This window comes from Protopterus annectens, chromosome 3.part1, assembly GCF_019279795.1.
Source record: "Protopterus annectens isolate FY-2018-M chromosome 3.part1, PAN1.0, whole genome shotgun sequence".
Taxonomy (NCBI): domain Eukaryota; kingdom Metazoa; phylum Chordata; order Ceratodontiformes; family Protopteridae; genus Protopterus; species Protopterus annectens.
The window spans coordinates 1,119,182,939-1,119,202,821 of NC_056732.1; the positions used below are offsets into that span (position 1 = coordinate 1,119,182,939).

Below are 19,883 nucleotides of genomic sequence, written 5' to 3' on the forward strand. Positions count from 1 at the left end.
GCAGGCGTTACCTTGTCCACAGGAATGGAGTCGGGTAGATCCAGAACTTCGGTTTCCAGAGGAAAATCAACAACCGGCACCGGAGAGATCTCAGAGACCGAAGGTCGTGTTAACGCTGTGTCGTCGGCCTGGAGCGGTAGATTTACCACTTCCGAAGAGACCGGAGCGCTAGCAGAGTGTTTAGGAGTAACATCGGTAGTGGATGTGGGCCGAGGATGTCGGTTCCGGTCCTTGCGTTTTTTAGCAGATTGGGTTGTCGGTTGATCCGACGGCATGATATACGTAAAAGATTCACCGAAGAAGTCCTCGGCGAATTCTGCCCGGCGCCTGAGAGTGCGCTTATTAAAGCAGGCACAGGCAGCACAGGCAGAGACGTCGTGGTCTGGGCCCAGGCATGGAAGGCAGAGAGAATGGAAGTCCTTATGAGGTATTTGTTTACCACAAGACAAACAATTATTAACTTTCTCAATTTGTTCTGACATCGGCTGAGGCAAGAATAAATGTTCCCCAACGGGGTACTTAGCTTTTAGATGACTTTGGTACTGAAAACACAGGAGCTGACCGACCGGCACTTGCGAACTGCTTCTGCTTCGGGCACCGCGCGGCAAGAAAGACTGGAGAAGATGGCGTCGGCCGATGCCTTTATACTCCAGCCGTTGTGACGTCGGAGAATTCTTGAAGGACATCAACTGGTTAATCTATACAACCACCGATGTATATGCCCAGAGTCCCATTTATTCAGATACAACTGGTTAATCTATATAACCATCGAGGTATGTGCCCAGAGTCCCACTGATTCTGAAACTACATATCCCTACCTCACCAGCGATATAAACTTCCTTGATCTTGTCCTTACCAGCTGCACACCACACCACAGGCCATCACCACACCACAGGCCATCACCACTTTCCTGATTAAATCAAACCATGGATTTGTAACCATTACAGTTAATATAAACCTCTTCAGCCCTAATATCACACTACAGTTTGAGATTATTCTAAAGCCAACTTAAGGCTACTTACTGATACCCTGGACAACCATAACCAGCATAACCCTGTCAAACTGGCTCATGAAGCCACACTCTTGCTTCTATTTAGCCATATCAGTTTCACTCCATCATAAACAAATACAGTGCAGAGAATGTTTGCATCCATCAAAAGAACTGTGATAAATGCAATACTAAGCCTATATGGCAGAACTCGCACATAAATCAAGTACAAAAACATTTATGATTCTATTAAAAAAAATCTTCTTCACTACAGAAGTCATTTAAAAGCATAAAGCAAGATCCTTTGGTGTTTATCAAAGACAGCAAAGCTAGATATGAATTTAGAGTTGCCAACATTACCAAGAATAACCACAAGACCTTCAATAAATATGTTAGGAAACTCAATAGTAGTACCCAGCCCTGCTGTGAACATAACTCCCATGACATATCACATTCCAACCCAGAAACCATAGCTAATATTGTACCTGACATACTTAGATCCAATTTTGTGCCTCCCTGCCTTGTCCCTTGTACCTTTACTATTGTTCCTGTAATCATCCCAAGTGAAGTCACATCAGCACTCTCCAAAACTAAAAATATTACTTCCATGGTCCCAGTGACATTCCAGAATGTCTGTGTGAACGTACCAAGCACCACATTGCCCAATCCCTTTTTAATCTCTCTCTGCATCTTCGTCTCTCTACAGGCTACGTACCTGAAACTTTGAGATTTGTCACAGATGCTCCTCTCCACAATGATGACCTCAAGCCAGACCCCTTTAACTACAGGTCTCTTATTATTACTTGCATTACCTGTAATACCATGGAGTGCATTATTGCTGAACTAAATGACACATGCAGTCTCCAAAACCTTGATCCCAATTTATCTGGCTCTATCAAAGGCAAATCATGTCTGTTCAACCAGTCAATTTCTTCGATAAGGCAAGGAAGCCTTAAACAAGGGTCAGAACTCTTTAGTCTGACCCTACCACAGTCTCTGAGACAATTCCTTATGTAGGTATCACAGATACGCTCCAGTCGCCGGACTAAAACTTATACTGTCCACTGGAGGACAAACTGGCTGGTATGTTAGCCAGTGGTTCACTCTAAATGCTAAGAAGTGCAGTACAGTCATCTTCAGCAAAACCCCAGCCACCTCCTATCACATCACGCTCCCCCCCCCAAAAAAAACGGCCTCTGGTACAGTCTCTTTTTTGACCAATGTGTGTCTGTTGTGGGTAGGATGTTGTCCTGCCTCACGCAGCTCATCTGTTATGGCATCTTATCTAGGTCACAAATGTTCTTGCCCCTCTATACCCCTTCCTTATTAGACCAATCATTAAATTGAAATATGCCTACATAAGCATCTTACATAAATTGAAAGACCCCGAAGATCAAGTAAAATAAATCTCCAGTTTAAGCCACTTAGGCTACCGTAACAGGTTAAAATCCCTCTTCCTCTAGTCTGTTTCATACAGGCTCTGAAGGGGTGGCCTTTGCATAGAGTTTCACACTATGAAAGATCCTATGCTTCTTGGCCTTTTCCACCCTCACCTAACAAATACCCAATCTAAAGACCTAAGACTCTACTGTAATAACAACACATGCCAGAATAACAGAGCTCTTAACCAACGCCTTCTTCCCAGGGTACACAGATTCCCTCTGTACTTCAAGCAAAGTACTTTCCTGGCCACCTTCAAAGCCTGTCTTGGCAACAGGATGGAGAACCATAAATTAATTCCTCATCTTAACGTGAATGATTTTCTATCTAGAAGGATACAGGCTCTTAGGTTTATAGATGATTAGAAGGCTAATGTCACAAGAGCCTTTACAAGCCTAGCCAATAATACCCAGGATATGATATTATTATATCTTAAGTCCCCAGATATGGGATGGGGTAGTATCGGGATAGTGGGTCTTTGGATTTTGGAGCCCCAAGTCATTTTACAAACTGCCTCTGTCCGTCCATGAGTGAATTTACGGTTCCCCATCTATTTACCCAAATTCTTTTTGAAGAGGATGAGGGATGAGCTTTATTTTACGAAGATGGGAAGTTTATTCCATAGACGAGGTAGCCTTTGGGATACAAATCTGCCTCTCCAGCAAGTTCAGTTAGAGTCTCAAATAAGGTTCAGGTCCATGGAACTTGCATCCCTTGTATAATTTTTCTTGCAAATATGTAACATTCTCATCATGGCTGGATCACAGAATGCCATGTAAGTTAGGCATAAATCACCTCTCAATAAACAGTACGAGAGAGAGTAAAGGAATAGGGCCTTTAGTTGGTCTGCATTAAGACATCTGTCTTACTCTTTGTATTTTGTCAGTGAGAAACCTCTGGGGCCGATCCAGTTGGTATAAGTGCCTGGTTAGGTACATGCAGAAGGGAGAACTGTACTAGATTATGGGCCTGATGTGGGCCAAGTACAATGGCACTACGACACTGTTTGATCTTGATGCCATGCCTTTACCTACAAGTTGAGCCACACAGAAGGATTTCCTCATTACCGTAGCTACCTGGTGGTCAAAGTTTAGGTTACTATCTATCTATGTTCCAAGGTCCCTCACCGCTGGGTCTACTTTTAGGGGTGTGCTATTAGGGATATCTGATTTACTGAATGGCATAATTACACATTTTTTTTTTTTTTTTAGCATTTAGTCTCAGACCAAGGTTTTGGCACCAATCGTTTGTCATTTTTAAGCCTGTTTGTAGGATGTTAACATTTTTGGGGATTCATTGATGATTGCTCCCAACTTACAGTTGTCAGCAAACTTGGTGGGCCAGAGGTCCCAAACACTGGCCTTCACTTCAGAGAAATATACACCAAACAGCAACGGTTCCAAAACTGAGCCCTGTGGGACACTGCTAGTAACAGGTTTCTTACCGGAGGTGGACTCACTTATATGGACAAATGTGTCCAGTCAGTGAGCTAGTTTGTTATCCATCTGATGATGTAGGGATTTATGCCTATCTCAGTAAGTTTATCTGTGATTCCAGAGTAGGGGATTGCATTTAAAGCTTTGGCCAGGTCTAGGTAAGTGGTGTGTACCATTTTTCTCTCATCCTGGTGACTTTCTCAAAGCAGTCCCCCAGAATTTGCAGGCAAGACCTCCCTTTGACAAAGCCAAACTGGGTCTGGTGCAGTGTTTGTAGAGTTCCTATGTCATTATTGATAAGGCCTACGATAATCTTCCCCATGATCTTGCAGATAAGACTGGTTAAGTTTATGGGTCTGTAGTTGCCTGGGTCAATTGATGGGCCCCCCTGGTGCAGCGGGACAACTGCTACAGTCTTCCATTCCTCTGGGGAAAAAGCCTATTTGGTGTCTGTGGTGTGGCTGTGACAGATTATGTTTTAAGCTACTTAAGAAGCATCTGGAATGTTGTCGGGACCCATGGAGGCTGTGTTTTTGGGTTTAGCTAGTGCAGTAAGGACCTGTTCCCTCGTAATGACTGGTAGGGGGATGGTTGAGGGTATTTCTATGCATGTGATAGGAGGTAATGGGGGGGGGGACTGAACTTAACTCGTCAGCCAGCAGGTTTGCTATAGTTTCAGGATGGCTCTAAGTGTTGCCTTTCATGATTAACTTGGCACATTGCTGAGTTTTCCCCCCTTGGGTTACAAACAAAATTAAAAAAGCCTTATGGTTATCTTTCACCTGGGGGGCTATCTTTGCCCCATAGTTTGTTTTGGCAGATTTAACAAGCTCTCTTATTTATTTGACTAGACAAGTGAGTGTCTTTTTTAACTGTTTTGTCTATTCCTTCTTGGGTTTGGAGAGAATTTTTTTCCTTTTGTTGAAAAACATATTTATGCTAGGGGTCCACCAGGGTGGTTTATTTTTGCCAGTAATCGTAGTTTTGACTCCGACAGGTACCGTCTCCTCTATGCCGCCATGAATGTGCTTATACAGTGCTTTTGTGTACAGCATGGAGTACGCCTCAGTGCCAAGACTCAGACGGACTTGGAAATTTAATAAGCTGTCAGTTTGAGGTCATTGGCCTTAGCAAAGTTCTCAAAAGGTTTGGAGTTTTATGGGGGGTTTAGGTTAGTTTTAATACTAAAAGAGAGAAATTTTGTAGTCAGATCTTACCAGATAGAAGGTAATGCATGGGAAGGGAGCAGCACCCTCCCACCCCACCCATGTTTGTGAGTACTAGGTCTAGGATATTTCTAACCTCTAGACGGGGAGCTAATTAGTTGCTCCAGGGTGTTTGCTTTGAAGAAGTCCAAAAACCTCTGAGCAAGTGAATTACGGGGTCATACAAGTCTCCCAGTTTATGGATGGACATAGTCAACTCTTGTCACTCACTACAGGGGTAATGGGTTTAAGAATCTTGATGGTCCTTCAATTGCAAACTTAGTATTAATTTATGAATATGTGATGGTACTTTTCCTCTATAAAGCATAAAGTACTGTGTAAACAGAACATAAACCCAGCAGTCATTTCTTTTCCTTTTTCTGAGCACCTGACCACCATGTGTGTTATTCTGTTACGTACTTCTAATGACAGAAAGTACCAGCTTTACCTCAATGCTGGAAACGTAGTGAGTTGTAGGACTTTTTGTGCCCTTTTCTTTGTCATTTAGTATGTGATATGTTGCTGCAACTGAACATTCATTTTGAAACAGTCACATTTCTATTGTTTCTTTATGGACATGATGCTCTCAAAGTCATAATTAATGATTCAAATCCAGTATAGGCAATCATTGCAGTGTGACTGATACCTTTTCACTAAATTTCAAGGTACCAGGGTTTCTCCTTTTCATGACATGGTGTAACCTCTGAGTTCAGAGTTCATACATATGAATAAAACGGGTGCAGCCTTCCCGCACTGGTGGGGGGAGCACAGGGCAAGCCCCTTGCAAAAATGTTTTTTTTCCCCTGAATATTTTACATTTCAAAGCTTGTTCACATTCAAGTGATTTCACTCCTTTGAATCATAAAAAGATTTGGAAGTCTTGTCAGGAAGCCTTACTGATACACACTTCTCAAAGAATCCTCATACACACTGTTATCCTAGTTATTAATCTTTATGTTACACTGTAGTAGCTATGTTAGACAAGTTGTAACACTGGCCTGCCTATTTAACCCTTACAGTAGAACAATGTTGGTATAGCACATGCACCTACACAAAAGCATTCTACAACTACAACAAAGGCTAATACCCTCCCCACCCCCATTCATTTATGCATTAGTACACAGCTGCCAGTTTGAACATGACACACTTATGCTTCCACCCCTCAGGCCTGCAACAGTGTTTTAGGTGGAGTCCAATACAGCTGTTTCCAAAAAAAAAAAAAAAAAAAGACCCAGGTAGTCTTCAGTGCAACTCCTGAATATTTTTTAGACTTATTCTGTGAGGGAGAGATTATTTATTTATTTATGGTCTCCTTGGTCTGCTAAAATTAGCCGCTTTTTCAGTCGCTCAGTAATAATCAAAATTCAGCAGACATCTGGTTTCGGCTGGCGGGCCCCCTGTGTTGCTGCTGAACCTGACTGCAGTCTATTTTACATGTTAAAATGATCAGGATGCTGTGCTCAGAAACTGAACAAACTAGTCCTGACATGTGGCATTGTGCCAGCAAATTTAAAATTAAAATAATCTTTTAACTCGCTCAGCTCATGATCACTCGTTATTCTTATTAGGCAAGTAGTTTTTTTATTGCAACAGATGTGAAGTAGCCAGTCAGAACTTCATGTACGTGACTAACGTAAAATGCACTCAGCTTCACTGGGTGGCTGATAAAGTGCAGACTCTGTCCGTGAAATGATGCTGCTTTCCTAGAGCCTCAATTTCATCATCACATGACATTAGCAGTAAAACCCCTCATCAGCTATACGTGCCAAAAGTACAGACTGCTGTACAGAGAGGACCTTGCTTTCTCTGCCTCATCCCAAAGGATTCAGAGCATCGGGGGCACACTAACCTGAGATCTGTTTTTCCCCAAGTTGTCACAACAATGACCAACTGTGCCAAATACTCAGTCAATGCACTTTTTCTCTTCTGTTACGTCTTACAATAAGGGACAAGACTCATCACGTCCCTTAGTACTGGAATAGTGTACTTTATCTTTGCCAGATGTCAGTAACACCAACATTTTGGCACTGTACAAGGCAAAAATGTACAGATTCTGTGACCCATCATAATTAGCAGCTTGAGACCCGATTAGTTTCCCAGTGGGAGTATCAACCATTAAATGCCATTTAAGCTCCCTTGCTGTGAACTACTGTAGAAAAGCTCTTAATCATACGTTACTAAAGTGCAGTTGAGTACATTTAACATAAATGTAGATGTTAAAGTGTATTCATTGTTGCAGTCCTGACTTGTGGGATTTCCTGATGCGGAAGCCTTTGGCCGGCCTGACTACCAGAGTAAAAATCTCCCTCTTCCTCCTAAGGCTGGCAGGATGTCCTATCCAATGTCAGTATGCTTGGGTATAAAGGGAGCCAGCTGATGCTATGACATTAGTTTTTTTTCTTGTCCCATAGAAGGTAGGAGCCCCCAGGATGAACCATAAGCAAGGTAAGTTTACACAACTGTACTATGCTCTTTGTGTTTCACTGTTGCAGTCCTGACGTGTGGGATGATTATCAAAGCTAAGATGAGGGTGGAAGGATGATTATGAGAGGAGGGATGCTCTGCAGGATGATGGTGGCAAATCCTGTTCTAGACTTTGAGAAGGCTGATAAGTGGTAATGTTTGGTAAAGGTATGCACAAATGACCAGCTAGCAGCTTCCAAAATGCCTTTGGTAGGGACCCCTTTCAGGAAGGCAGCAGTGGTCCTAGTAGAGTAAGTCCTGACAGCCTCTGGTAGCTTTTTACCACAAAGGTTGTAACAAAACAAAAAAAAGTCAGAGATCCACTTGGAGATGGTCTGTTTGGAAACCGGTTTCCCTTTAGAGCAAATGGCAAAGGACACAAAGAGTTGGTCTGATTTTCTGCAATATTTAGTTCTGTCAAGATAGTACTGGAGCTGTCTATGCACATCCAAGGAGTGAAGGATTCTCTCCCCCTGCTTTTTGAGGACTGGGGAAGAAGATGGGCAAGTGTAAAGCTTGATTCAGGGATGTGTCCATGACCACCTTGGGCATAAAGGATGGATTAGTTTTGACTGATACTCTGGGTGGAATATGAGAAATGTTTCCACTGCCATGAGAGCAGCTCAGAGACCCTCCTAGCTGAGGTGATAGCCAGTAAAAGGGCAGTCTTCCACATTAAGAATTTTAATTCAGCAGAAGCTGCCGGTTCAAAGGGAGAGTAGTGTCTATTTTTTCAGAACAAAATTGACATCCCATGGATGTGTGGGTTGTCTCCTGGGAGGTCTAATGTGAATCACTCCCTAAAGAATTGTTTCAGCAGGGGGTGGGAAAAGATAAGAAGAATAGGGATGTTGGCTGAAACAGCAGAGGTGTGAATTCTGATGGAAGAAAAGGATGTCAAACAGGGTAGCCAGGTAATCTAAAATGGGAGAGATACTGGCCGAGTTAGAAATGAGGCCTTGCTGCTGGCATCAAATGGAGAATCTTTTTCACTTGGCTGAGTATGATTTCCTAGTACTATGCCTTCTAGCCTCCTTGAGGATGTCTTGAACTTGTTTGCTTTGGGTATGCTCAGACAAGGATGTTGAGGGATTATCCAGGCTGAGAATCTGACAGTCTGCAGGATGGGTTGCACAAACCTCCCCTTGTCCTGAGTCAGAAGGTCTACTCTATGAGGTAACTGTTATGGATTTTCATTGGTTAAACTTAGTAGCAGAGGATACCAGTGCTGCCTGGGCCAATCTGGAGCTATCAGAGTGACCCCTGGGCATTCTTCCCTGACTTTTAGGAGGACCCAAGGAAGAAGAGGCGGCGGGAGCACATAAAGGAAAAGGAGGCTCCAAAGGAAGAAGAAAGCATCTGTCATCCAGGCTGTGAGTAGTTTGCTTCCAGGACAGAATCTTTTAAACTGTGCATTTTCTTTGATGGCAAAGAGGTCTATGTGTGCGGATCCCCATTTCTGGACTATGCTTAGAAATGTTTCCTGATGCAGCCGCCACTCGTGGGGATCCATCAGGTTCTTGCCGAGATGACTTGCTAGAGTGTTTTGAGCCACTGAGAGGTACTATGCCATGAGGTGTAGCCCCACAGAATTAGCTGCTTCTTGGACTTGCATCGCTAGTCAACAAAAAGGGTAAGAGTAAATGCCCCTTTGTTTATGTACCACATGACTGTGGTGGTATCTGTTTTGACAAGCAGGACCCCTGGTTTCCACTGATCTTTGAAAGCCACTAGGCCCTTTTGGACTGCCATCAGTTCTTTCCAATTTATGTGTTTGTGTCTGAACTGATTTTCCCATTTGCCCTGGGATTGAAGGTGTTGGAAATGAGCCCCGCAGGTTCTGAAGCATCTGTGGGTTACAGTTTGGCCCTGAGGGGTGAACCCGAGGGGTAGACATATTCTGGGCACATGCCAGTATCCACCATATAAATTCCTCCTTGTGGCAAGGGATCAGCTGAATTTCAGTCTCCAGAGATTGAATGCTGGCACCACAGATTCTTGAAGTACCACTGGAGCTTCCTCATGTGTAGCCTGGCCAGAGGGACCATGAGGATACAAAATGCCATGTAGCCTAATGCTCTGAGGAATTCCCTGACAGAGGCATTGTCTCTGCATAATGTTTTGGAAGAATTGAGTCAGGATGGAGACCTTTTCTGGAGGGAGGAAAGCCTTTTGAAGGGAGGAAACCAGAAGAGCTCCCAGGAAAATGATCTTGGTGGATGGGTCTGTGTTGCACTTGTGAAGACTTTTGGTGAACCCCAAGGAGGTGAGGAAGTACTGAGTGAAGGCCAGATCCTTGAGGAGCTTTGACATACCAGTGGCTTAAATAAGGCAGTAGTCTAGATAGGGGTAAATCTGAATCCCTCGTTTTGCAGAAGATGATTACAGGGGCTAAACACTTTGTATGAAGACCCTGGGAGCAATAGACAAGCCATAGGGCTGTGCAGAAAATTGAAAGTGACCTGCGCTGAAATGCGGAAAACTTCTGCAAGATTCCTCTATAGGAATGTGCAAGCAGCTTTTAGGTCCGGAGCTATCATGGGAAGAAGTTTTTGAAGAGTCAACATTTTGAATTTTGGTACAACGAAGGACTGATTGAGGGTGGGCAGGTCTAGAATAGGGTGCCAAGAAACCTTCCTTTGTAGGAACCAGGAATAGCCTCTAATAAAACCACTTCCCTATTTGGAGTTGTGGTACTGGTTCCACTGAGCCCTGCAAGCACAGATTGTGAATTTGAGAAAGGGCCTCTGCTCTTTGATTTTGTGGAATATCTGGGTAACCTGAGTATCTTAATGGCTCTTTGAAAGTGAGCCTGTAACCCTTTGAGATAACATTCAGAACCCAACTGTCTGAAGTAATGAGGGACCAAGTTTCTTTGAACAGAGACAGTCTTCCTCCTATCTTTTCTGGAGGGGGCGGGGCTGCTGGGATGGGAGAGAGTCACTGCTGCTCTCTGGTAGGGCCCTGTGGCCTAGAAATCCCCTACCTGGGGGTTTATGAGTACCACTGCCTGGGCCTTTGTGATCAATGCTGCTGTTGAGGCCTTTTTCTCCAGGGTTTCCTTTGCTTGCTTTTGATTGAGAGGGAAATGACCAGTGTTTAGTCGGAAAATTCCTACTAAACCTGGTAGGCTGAACTTAGAAGAAGTTCTTGACAGTCTGCAAAGATTCTGCTTCATCTTCCATCATTTTGAGCAAAGCCTCAGCTTTTGGTCCAAAGAGGAAGTCCTTATCCAGGGGTGCATCTAGAAGTCTGGATTGGACATGGTCTGGTAGGGTCTGTTCCCTAAGCCAAGCATGCCTTTTAATAACAGGATCAGATACTGAAGCTCGGCTACAGGCCTTCATACCATCATAGCTGCAGTGCAATGACTGTCTAGCCACCTGGGAGCTAGAATGGCAAAGGTCAAACACCTCCTTAGAAATGTTTTTGTTCTCCAGGGAGTATATCTTTTGCTTCAAAACTGGCAGTTAAGGGCCTTCATGGTTAAGGTAGTAGAAGGGCAAACTTTTTTAGCAAACCTATCAAGGCCCTGCTTTCTTTGTCAGCATGTAAAGGGTTTTTTGAAGAGCTTGCTCTTACTCCCTTGGGCCCTGGAGTGCCAACCTCTAGATCAACACAGGGATTTTTGAAGAAGTATTTAAGCAATTCCAGCACTCTGTAAACCCAGTCTGACTTTCGAGGAGCTGGAATTAGAGAGTCTGGATTCAGGCAAGAATCCATAAAAACATCCTCTACCACATCCAATACAGGAGGAATTGCCAATGATTTGTGTTCTGGGAGGGTAAGGAACGCCCTAATCCCCTTTTTTAGACTGTGGGTATTCCTGTGCCTCCCACTGGAAATGCTCCCTCACGGCATGGAGTGTTTCCCCAAAAGTGATGTCTTCAGGAGGCAAATCTGAAACCAGATTCTCTTCAGGATCTGAATCCTTCAAAAGTAAGGAAGGGTCCCTCCTCAAAGACAGACCCCCCCCCCCCCAGTCAGAATCTTCATCACAATCAGGAGGTTCAGAGAAAACTTCAGGGGTAGAATTCCTCTTCCTTTTCCCGAGGAAGGGGGTTGCCTAACTCTGACTAGAGAGAGAACGTCCTCAGCTAACCTGACCAGGTCTTGCTATTATCTCTTGTGCATAGGAGCTGGTAGGCCTGGGCATAGGACCTGAGGTAGAACCCTTCTTAGAGGTAGCCCCGGCCTTGGGGACAGGTATGTCTGCAATCCTGATGCCAGTCTCTTTGTAAGGATGAACCGATGCATGCTGACACCTCAAAGGAACGGGACCGGTAAAAGATCGCTCTTTGGAAGCCATGGTCTGCTGAGAGACTCCGGAACTGACCGATGAACTGAAAACTAAGGGCTGTGCAAAAGTAGAGGGACCTAACGGCATGCTGGACTCCTCCGTACAGGTCTTGACCTGCACCACCACCTCAGTCACAGAAGGGGGCTGCCAAAGCACCTTGCCTTCCTCAGCGATAATGAGCCTCGGCGGACTAGCAGACAGGGAGCAGTTGGCATCACAGGCCCTAAGTTTGGGTCTTTTTTTAATGTTCTTCCTAAGCTTAGGGAGCTCATTCTCAGGATGACCAGTAGACGCCATCAGGCAATGCGAAATAGATGGCAGAATAATATGCCTAGCTAAGCTTTAGGCCCTATGCCTGATAGTCTTAAAGTTGAAACAGAAGCAAAAATGACAATTAGAGACATCGTGAGCAGGGCTTAAACAGGTGACACAAAGTATGAAAGTCTCAGTGTGGGATTTGCTTACCACAGCAGAGACAACTGTTATCTGACATGGGTTAAAGCAAGAAAAAAAAAGTTCTCAATGGAGTACTTAGCTTTTACACAACGGCTCTCTGGTGCAGACCAACAAATGTAATGAAACACAGCTTCAGGCTCAGACGGCAAGAAGACTGATGTCATGGCATCAGCTGGCTCCCTTTACACCCAAGCATACTGACGTCAGACAGGACGTCTGCCAACCTTAGGACAAGTAACATTTTTACGCCGGTAGTCGGGCTCGCCAAGGGCTTCCACAGCAGGAAAGCCCACAAGTCAGGACTGCAACAGTGAAACACGAAGAACATCATGTAGCCTGATATGCAGAAATGATCCTACCTTATCAACCTGTGTGGTGTGTTTAAAAAAAACAGGGATACAGCCATAGTAAACAAGACACGTAATCCTATGAACACGACTATCCATTGCTAGAACTGAAACGTTAAGAAAATGTATAGCAAAATGCGTCATACACACTGAATACTGGCACTGACAAAGTAAAGAGTGTCCCAACTGATGCCAGAAATCTAACACGTATGGATTTTCTTAACTGATTATATAAAATTGACAACTGGCCAGAAGCTTACAAGTCAATGTTTCCTAAACAATAAAGCCAGTCTCCCTGGCAAGTCAAAGATGCTACTGGTATGTTTTTATGTAAAATGATATTAAATGCAGAAATGCAACAGGCAAAGAATGTATGTACTTGATAGCAAATTAACAGTTAAAACATTGAATAATAGACTAAGTTATCACACTGTTCTAATTTCATGTGGGTGCATGTGAGTGCACACGCTTGTGTCCACTTTGGGAGATGTGGCCTACTTCTCTATAATCCATTACGTGTACTTGATGCAGTGAGCACAACAGTTTCCCAACATGCATACAATTATTCTCTTGTTTTGTAAGCATGCTCAGTGCAGCAGACCAAGAACCTGTTTGTATGGGAAATAGCATTTCCATTTCTTTGTTCATCTTGTATTTATCTAGGACGGTTGAAAGGCTCTCATGGATTTCCTCTAGTGACCAGATATTGAGATCTTAAGTTTAGACAATCTTTATAAGTAGACCTTCGAGGCTGTTGATGTTTTTTTTTTAGGATTTTTAAAAAAATCAGATTTATTCTACAAGTAGGACTTCCAGAACCCGGTATACTACTCAACCTTCAGCATTCCCAGGTTTGGAGCAGTGCCCTTCAGACTGCTACAGTCAACTTCATGTTACAACAAATAGTAAATCACATATCTGACCTTTCTTCAAAACAGGTGGAGTCAGCACCGTTTTGGATTTTTTTTTCTTTTGAAAGCAAGAATTTTCAGTGCTGCATATTTTGCTACAGGAGTGGTCCATAGCTGTCGCAACTTTTTCAACATGCTGTCTCTTCTAGTAAATGTGCTAATCTTTCTGGTGTGTCTGCTATGTTGCAGCTCTGTTCACACAAGAGACAGGCACACCGTACAATTTGTGAAAATATCAAAATGGGTTGGGTTCAGAAAATGACCACTATTAGTCTTTACTGATCACCTCCCTTTCTTCAGATTTCATGACTTCAAGTGCTACCCACACAGCCCTGTGTCTCAGCCAGTCAGTAACTCACATTAGTACTGAAGGATAGACTCTAATCACTATAAAGTTTCCATAAGGGCAGGTACTGAGATTATTAAAAACATTTGATATTTCACTTGCCTTTCTAGGTTTTTTAATTAATTTGTTAACCAGGTAATCTCTCTTGGCAAAAGCACTGTCCGAAAGACTTGCTCAGTCACACAGAAGGCAAATAAAAGGAAGCTAAGGGAATCAAACCCTAGACTACTAGAAGTTTTTCAGATGCAGGACCGCAGCAGACACACACACACACACACATTATATATATATATATATATATATATATATATATATATATATATATATATATATATATATATATAGATACACATAGACACACATGCACAAGCCTCTGTGTTGACTGCCTTTCATTTGATTACCTTATTATTGAAACCACTGTAGAGCTGATTCTCAACAACTGTTGCTAAAAGTCACATGACTACAGTCATGGAATCCAGGCCTGTCAATTTTGCAGACTAGACAATTAGCAACAGGCTGTTCAGATGGGCTTGTCTGCTCTTACATTCCAAAAACATACACCAAGATCCATTCTAAGTTACCAAGGTCTACACTAGAAAAACTTGTTTGCTTAAATGAGACACATGCTATCTGGTATCTTCATAACTATGCTGAATGCAGCCTTCTTTAATTTCCTTACTGCTTTACGTCTCATTGAGTTTTTTTTCTCTTACTGTTTAATTTGCTGTTATTTTGACATTCTAACTGCTATGCACACAGAATTTTCATGGACAACTTAGAGAAATACTGCTTTTGTGCAACTGATTTTGTTTTTAGCTGCACAGTTTGCATGCTGCTCAGCTGAACATGCCCTGTGTCATGCTACATACAATCTGATATGGCTAGGCTAACAATCTGCCCCATGTGCAAATAACTAATGTTACAGGTTAACTCTATCCTGTAAAACAAGACACAGGAGTGAGTGTTCAAGACAGTGCACCACTAATGACACATGGAATGAATCCACACTTGATTTGCATTTACTGATGATCTGCAAAACCTGCTTAACAGCCAACTTATGATGCGCTGCAAAAAATGCTGTTCCTCCTCATAGCCAATGGGCACTGCAAAACATATACGACCTCTAATGTAATAAATTCTGCTCTGCCTCTTTATAGCGATACTTTCCCTGACTGACACTAATTTCCCCTATTGCAAACTTTTGGATCTGCCCCTGATGTTTCCTCTGCTGTGGTGTAGTGGTACTTCATACTTCATACTTCATACATACATTATTAAAATTAACAGGTAAACTATCATAAAAGTCACAGTTCACTATTTCTGCACCTGACAGGTGTACTACTATACTCAAGTAATAGCATCAATTTTTCTCTTTCTCTCTCTCACACAAGGTTTAGACATAGTACCTAGCAACCGTGTTTTCCATATGTATCAGTTTGGCAATTATGTTTTTACTTTGCAGTACTGCTACCTAATTATGATGCAGTACTGCTACCTAACTATGATGCAGTACTAGAACAACCTTAATGATTTATGCTGCATCAGTAATATTACTACAGCATATTTTCTTTCAAAACGTACTGCCATATATCTTTTCTATATCCATCTGAAATTGAATGTTATTATTGTAACATTTGAAAACATTAAAACAATGAACTGGTAACGTTTACCCATGTCCCTCCCACGGCATCCCTGTCATCATACAGAATGCCTCTCACAGACGCACAGACACGCACTACTCTGTGAAGTGATGGGAAAAAAAAAACAGTACAGAAATATGCTGCACTCAACAACAAACGTTACTACCTAGAACATCACATAAAAGACATCCACTTCACTTAATCGCGTAAATTATTTGGGCACTACACTGGGACCACTATTCATTCTGCCTTACTTTTGTCTGTTTTACTTGTAAACCTAATGAAACTATTTTCATGTGTATGATGCTCATTCACAAAGTGGGAAGAAAGTGGGTTATCAAAGGGATAGCAGCTATAGCATGAGGGAGGGCAAACGTCAAACACTGTTCAGTAATATCCGTAAGTGATTAGATCTAGGATCTGGTACTTCTGCAATCATTTTACATTATATTACTAACATGCCGTCACACTAAGTAACTGCAGATGACATGAAAATACCATCAAAAGACGATGAAAGGACTACAAAAAATATGGGCTTACCCTGCGTGCGAAGGTCTGAACTTCAACATTAAAAAGACTACCAAGAAATTAAGCACAACATGAAATAAATTCCGGACTGAAAAAAAAAACTTTTTTTTGCAGTTCATTATAGTTTCAAATAAAGGACTGGCATTCAGCCAAATTTATGGTCTCCTTTAACATTTAGCCAATGTAGAAAACAGATATATCATCAGCAAGTCAGTGCACATGTGGGGTTATCTGGTCCAGATAGTTTTCTGTAGGTTACCAGCTAAAAAAAACAGTATTTATTTAATTATCACAAAGTGAAAGACCATTACTTACCGATTTGCAGCAATACTGGTGTCACCAGTGCAGTTTCCATGGCATAACAAAACTCCCTGCCAAACATAACTGCGCCATGCATCACCCAGCTACGGATTGGTATGCGGTCTATAGAGCCTTCACTAACTGCGTCATCCCTGCTTTCGTTCTCCTTGTTCTCCTTCACGTTCAGCTGCACTGCAGGTAGCTCTTGCACTTGCATAGATCCTGAGTCGGCATTCTGGGGAGCCATTTTCATTATCATAAAAAATATATATCTATAAATATCTCCTTTATATAGCTTTATGATAAATTAAGATGTCTTCTGTTTTGACGGTTTCTCACTTAATCCCATGTAGGTTAATACTTGTATTCTTCTCTTTATGTACAGGTATTTCACAACTTCATATATACGTACATATATATGAGGCATGCAGCAAAATAAGGTGTTTTGGTAGGGTTATGGACATATGGCTTGACTTGTGGTCTAATTACTACTAGAATTAAAAATCCATAATAATTGCCACTCAGTTAATATTAAATCCATTATTTTTTTAGAAGAGTTGCTAAAGATATTTTTCTTGCTGCACAGAGGTAGGAAAGTGACACAAAGTGGTGCTCCTCCGTTAATCCCCATCAGGTGGCCGATTAATCTACAGATAAAAAGAAACAAAAATAAGTTGAAGTAGTGCAATAGTACCTGTTCAAGCTTTTCCGGTGACAACCTGGTAACTCCCAGCACCCTACCCAGGCATACTTAACTCTGTGGCTCTTATAACAACCCTGTACATTACCCTACCAAGGCATACCTTTAGCTTTCCAGCATAAAAAGCGGAAACTCTGAATGAATCAACTCTGCAGTATCAATCAGGAAAAAGAAGAGCTTGTACCCAGTTAAAATTGGTTTCAAACCTGAAATAACTTTCTTCTGTATGGTAATGTCAACAGCTCAAAAAGGACTAAAAAACTGTTAATTTCTGCTTTTAAATTACAAAATGTTCATCAGCTGACTGTGACCAAAGGAAATGCACTCATCACAAAAATTTCCTGAAGTCCATAGAGTCTGCAAAAACCAAATTATGTAACTCAGCAATTTTCCAATGGATCACATGACTAAGGAGATGAAGAAATATTGTGCAAGGGGCCTGCCAACCACAATTTATATTGAATATAACTTCAGCAGACAGCTATTGTTTTACATATCTCTGCTGACCACTAAAACATTAATGGCGCAGAGCTGAATTAGCAATCTGTGGCTTCATATGAGCAAATGGTATCCCACAACTGCACTACTACAGCTTATAAAACAAACTAGAGCTGTATCCATGTGTGCATTTTGTGTCATGCTTTACACAACTGTTGGCCTTTTCTTAACAGACTTTAGCAATTTTTGGAAGATGAGTGACAGAAGTCTGAGAGGAACACTGGAGTGGTATTTGGTTAACTCTGAGCAAGCTGATGCACCAAGTATGTTCAGAAATCCAAGCTGCCTCAAAGTCCACTAGAAGTTCTTAAATGTCGTACTCCAGAACGTTACAGGAAAGCTAATTCTGTATGTACAGTACATAAATATACCAAATATTCTCAAATGTAAATCCAACTACTAAGTTATTTGACATCACTGCACACAAAGAAAAATAGCATATAGGTTCATTAAAAAATATTAGGCTAATTGCCCTAAACGGCCATTTTAAGCCCAGCCAACAGGCCCAAGGTCAGACTCAAACCCTAAACATTCTGTCCATGAAGTCAAGGCTTTAACCACTACATCAAACTAATATAAGAAATTAAATGCTATTTTATAAGCACTTTACGTTATCAGTCTTCAGAATAAATCTCTTTAAATGTAAATACTGACTTTTAATATTTAAATATTTTCAGTAAAATAAATGCAGTTAATAAATAAAAAATTCAGGCCCAAACATACACAAAAAAGGGCAAAAGCTGTCTGGTCACTTTATTACATAATACTTGCAAAACAACACATTAGCAGGACAAAGAATATAATTTCCAATGGAGATTCATACATTTCTTAAGGCGTACGGGTCAATCACAGGTTTTAATAATATACAGTGACCATTTTCTGCATAAATTCAAATGACCAGTGTGTGGAGAGAGAGAAGTACTGTACAAACCTAAAAAACAACGCAAGTATCAGGTGTCTCTGATAACAAGTCATTTAACATTGCCCAACTAACGCAACAGAAGAGCGGGACCCCATAGGTTCATAGGTAGGTACTAGGCTATCTGCCTGAGGGCATTTATAAGCCTAGCCATAATGTATTGGCTTTTGCCGACCCATTGATTATTTAACTGATCCTCTGTCAAGCAGAGCCAATGAAGTGATCCCAGGGGTGTATTTTCTGTTACCCATCCACTCGTCAAGGTTTCTCTTGAAGTGTGTTAGTGAGGGGCTCTGCCTGATGTAGTTTGGAATTTTGTTCCAAAGCATTGGGAGTCTCTGTGACTGGAATCTATCCCTCCAGCATGTTCTATTTATTGTTGTGGCAAGGTTTAGCTCACTAGAGTGGTGGCTCACAGTGACTTGGATTTCTTTAGGTGGAGCATCTCCATCAATTCTGAGTTGGACATGGCTTTGTAAGTCAGGCAGAGATCACCTCTGAGTAAGCGATATGCCACTGAGTACAGCTGGAGATTTTTCAGTTGGGCTGCATAGGACATATGTTTGAGGCCAGTAATCCTCTTGGTGAGGTACTTTTGTGGTCTTTCCAGCTGTTGGAAGTGTTTTGTGAGGTACATCCCAAATGGGACATTGTACTCTATGAAGGGTCTAATGAGTGACAAGTAGAGTGGCACTATAACCTCTATTTCTATATGCAAACCCTTAGTAATTAGATGGGCCACACAGAAGATTTCCTAACTACTTATATGACACTAAAAAGAAGAGATTGCTATCTACCTGGGTCCCCACACCTCTTATGACCTCTTCTGTATTAAGGGGGCTGCCACCTATGAGGTAATTTGTGCGCATTTTGTTTTTCCCAAACGGGATGACTATGCATTTTTTGGCATTTAGCTTGAGGCCATGACTTGTTGTCCGTCTCTGTAAGGCCCTTTTGGAGGATGTCTGTGTCAGCCGGAGAGTAAATTATGGCTCCCAGTTTGTAGTCATCGGCGAACTTGGTTAGCCATAGTCCTCCTGTGTCTGCCTGTACTTCTGAGAAGTATATGTCGAACGGTAGGGGTCGTAGGACTGAGCCTTGCAGGACACCACTTGTGACTGGTTTAGAGTTGGACCTGGAGCCCACTATTCTTACTGTGTGAGTTCTGCCTGTAAGCCAGTTGGCAACTCATCTCGTGACGTAGGGGTTTATGTTCAGGTTGGCAAGTTTTTCTGTAATATCCAAGTGGGGAATGGTGTCAAAAGCCTTGGCGAGGTCAAGGTAGGCTGTGTGAACCACCTTTCCGTAGTCTATGGCCTTGGTGACTGTCTCGAAGAAGTCAACCAGGTTTAGTAGGCATGATCTGCCCTTAACAAAGACAAACTGGGTCGGGTCAAGTGTTTGGA

General features: G+C 42.2%; 1 protein-coding gene across 4 annotated transcripts in view; it reads right to left on the reverse strand.

Annotated features, from left to right (window-relative positions):
- Positions 1-19,883, reverse strand: part of SLC45A4 (solute carrier family 45 member 4) — a 1,160,736-nt gene that overhangs the window by 377,076 nt on the left and 763,777 nt on the right. For 3 of the 4 annotated variants that reach the window (XM_044067266.1, XM_044067264.1, XM_044067267.1), the window contains one exon: positions 16,376-17,007. In XM_044067266.1, coding sequence (XP_043923201.1) covers positions 16,376-16,619 — 244 coding nt within the window. In that variant the 5' untranslated portion in view covers positions 16,620-17,007. Of the gene's footprint in view, positions 1-16,375; positions 17,008-17,163; positions 17,290-19,883 lie in introns of those variants that run through there. The other variant, XM_044067265.1, reaches the window with a different exon arrangement.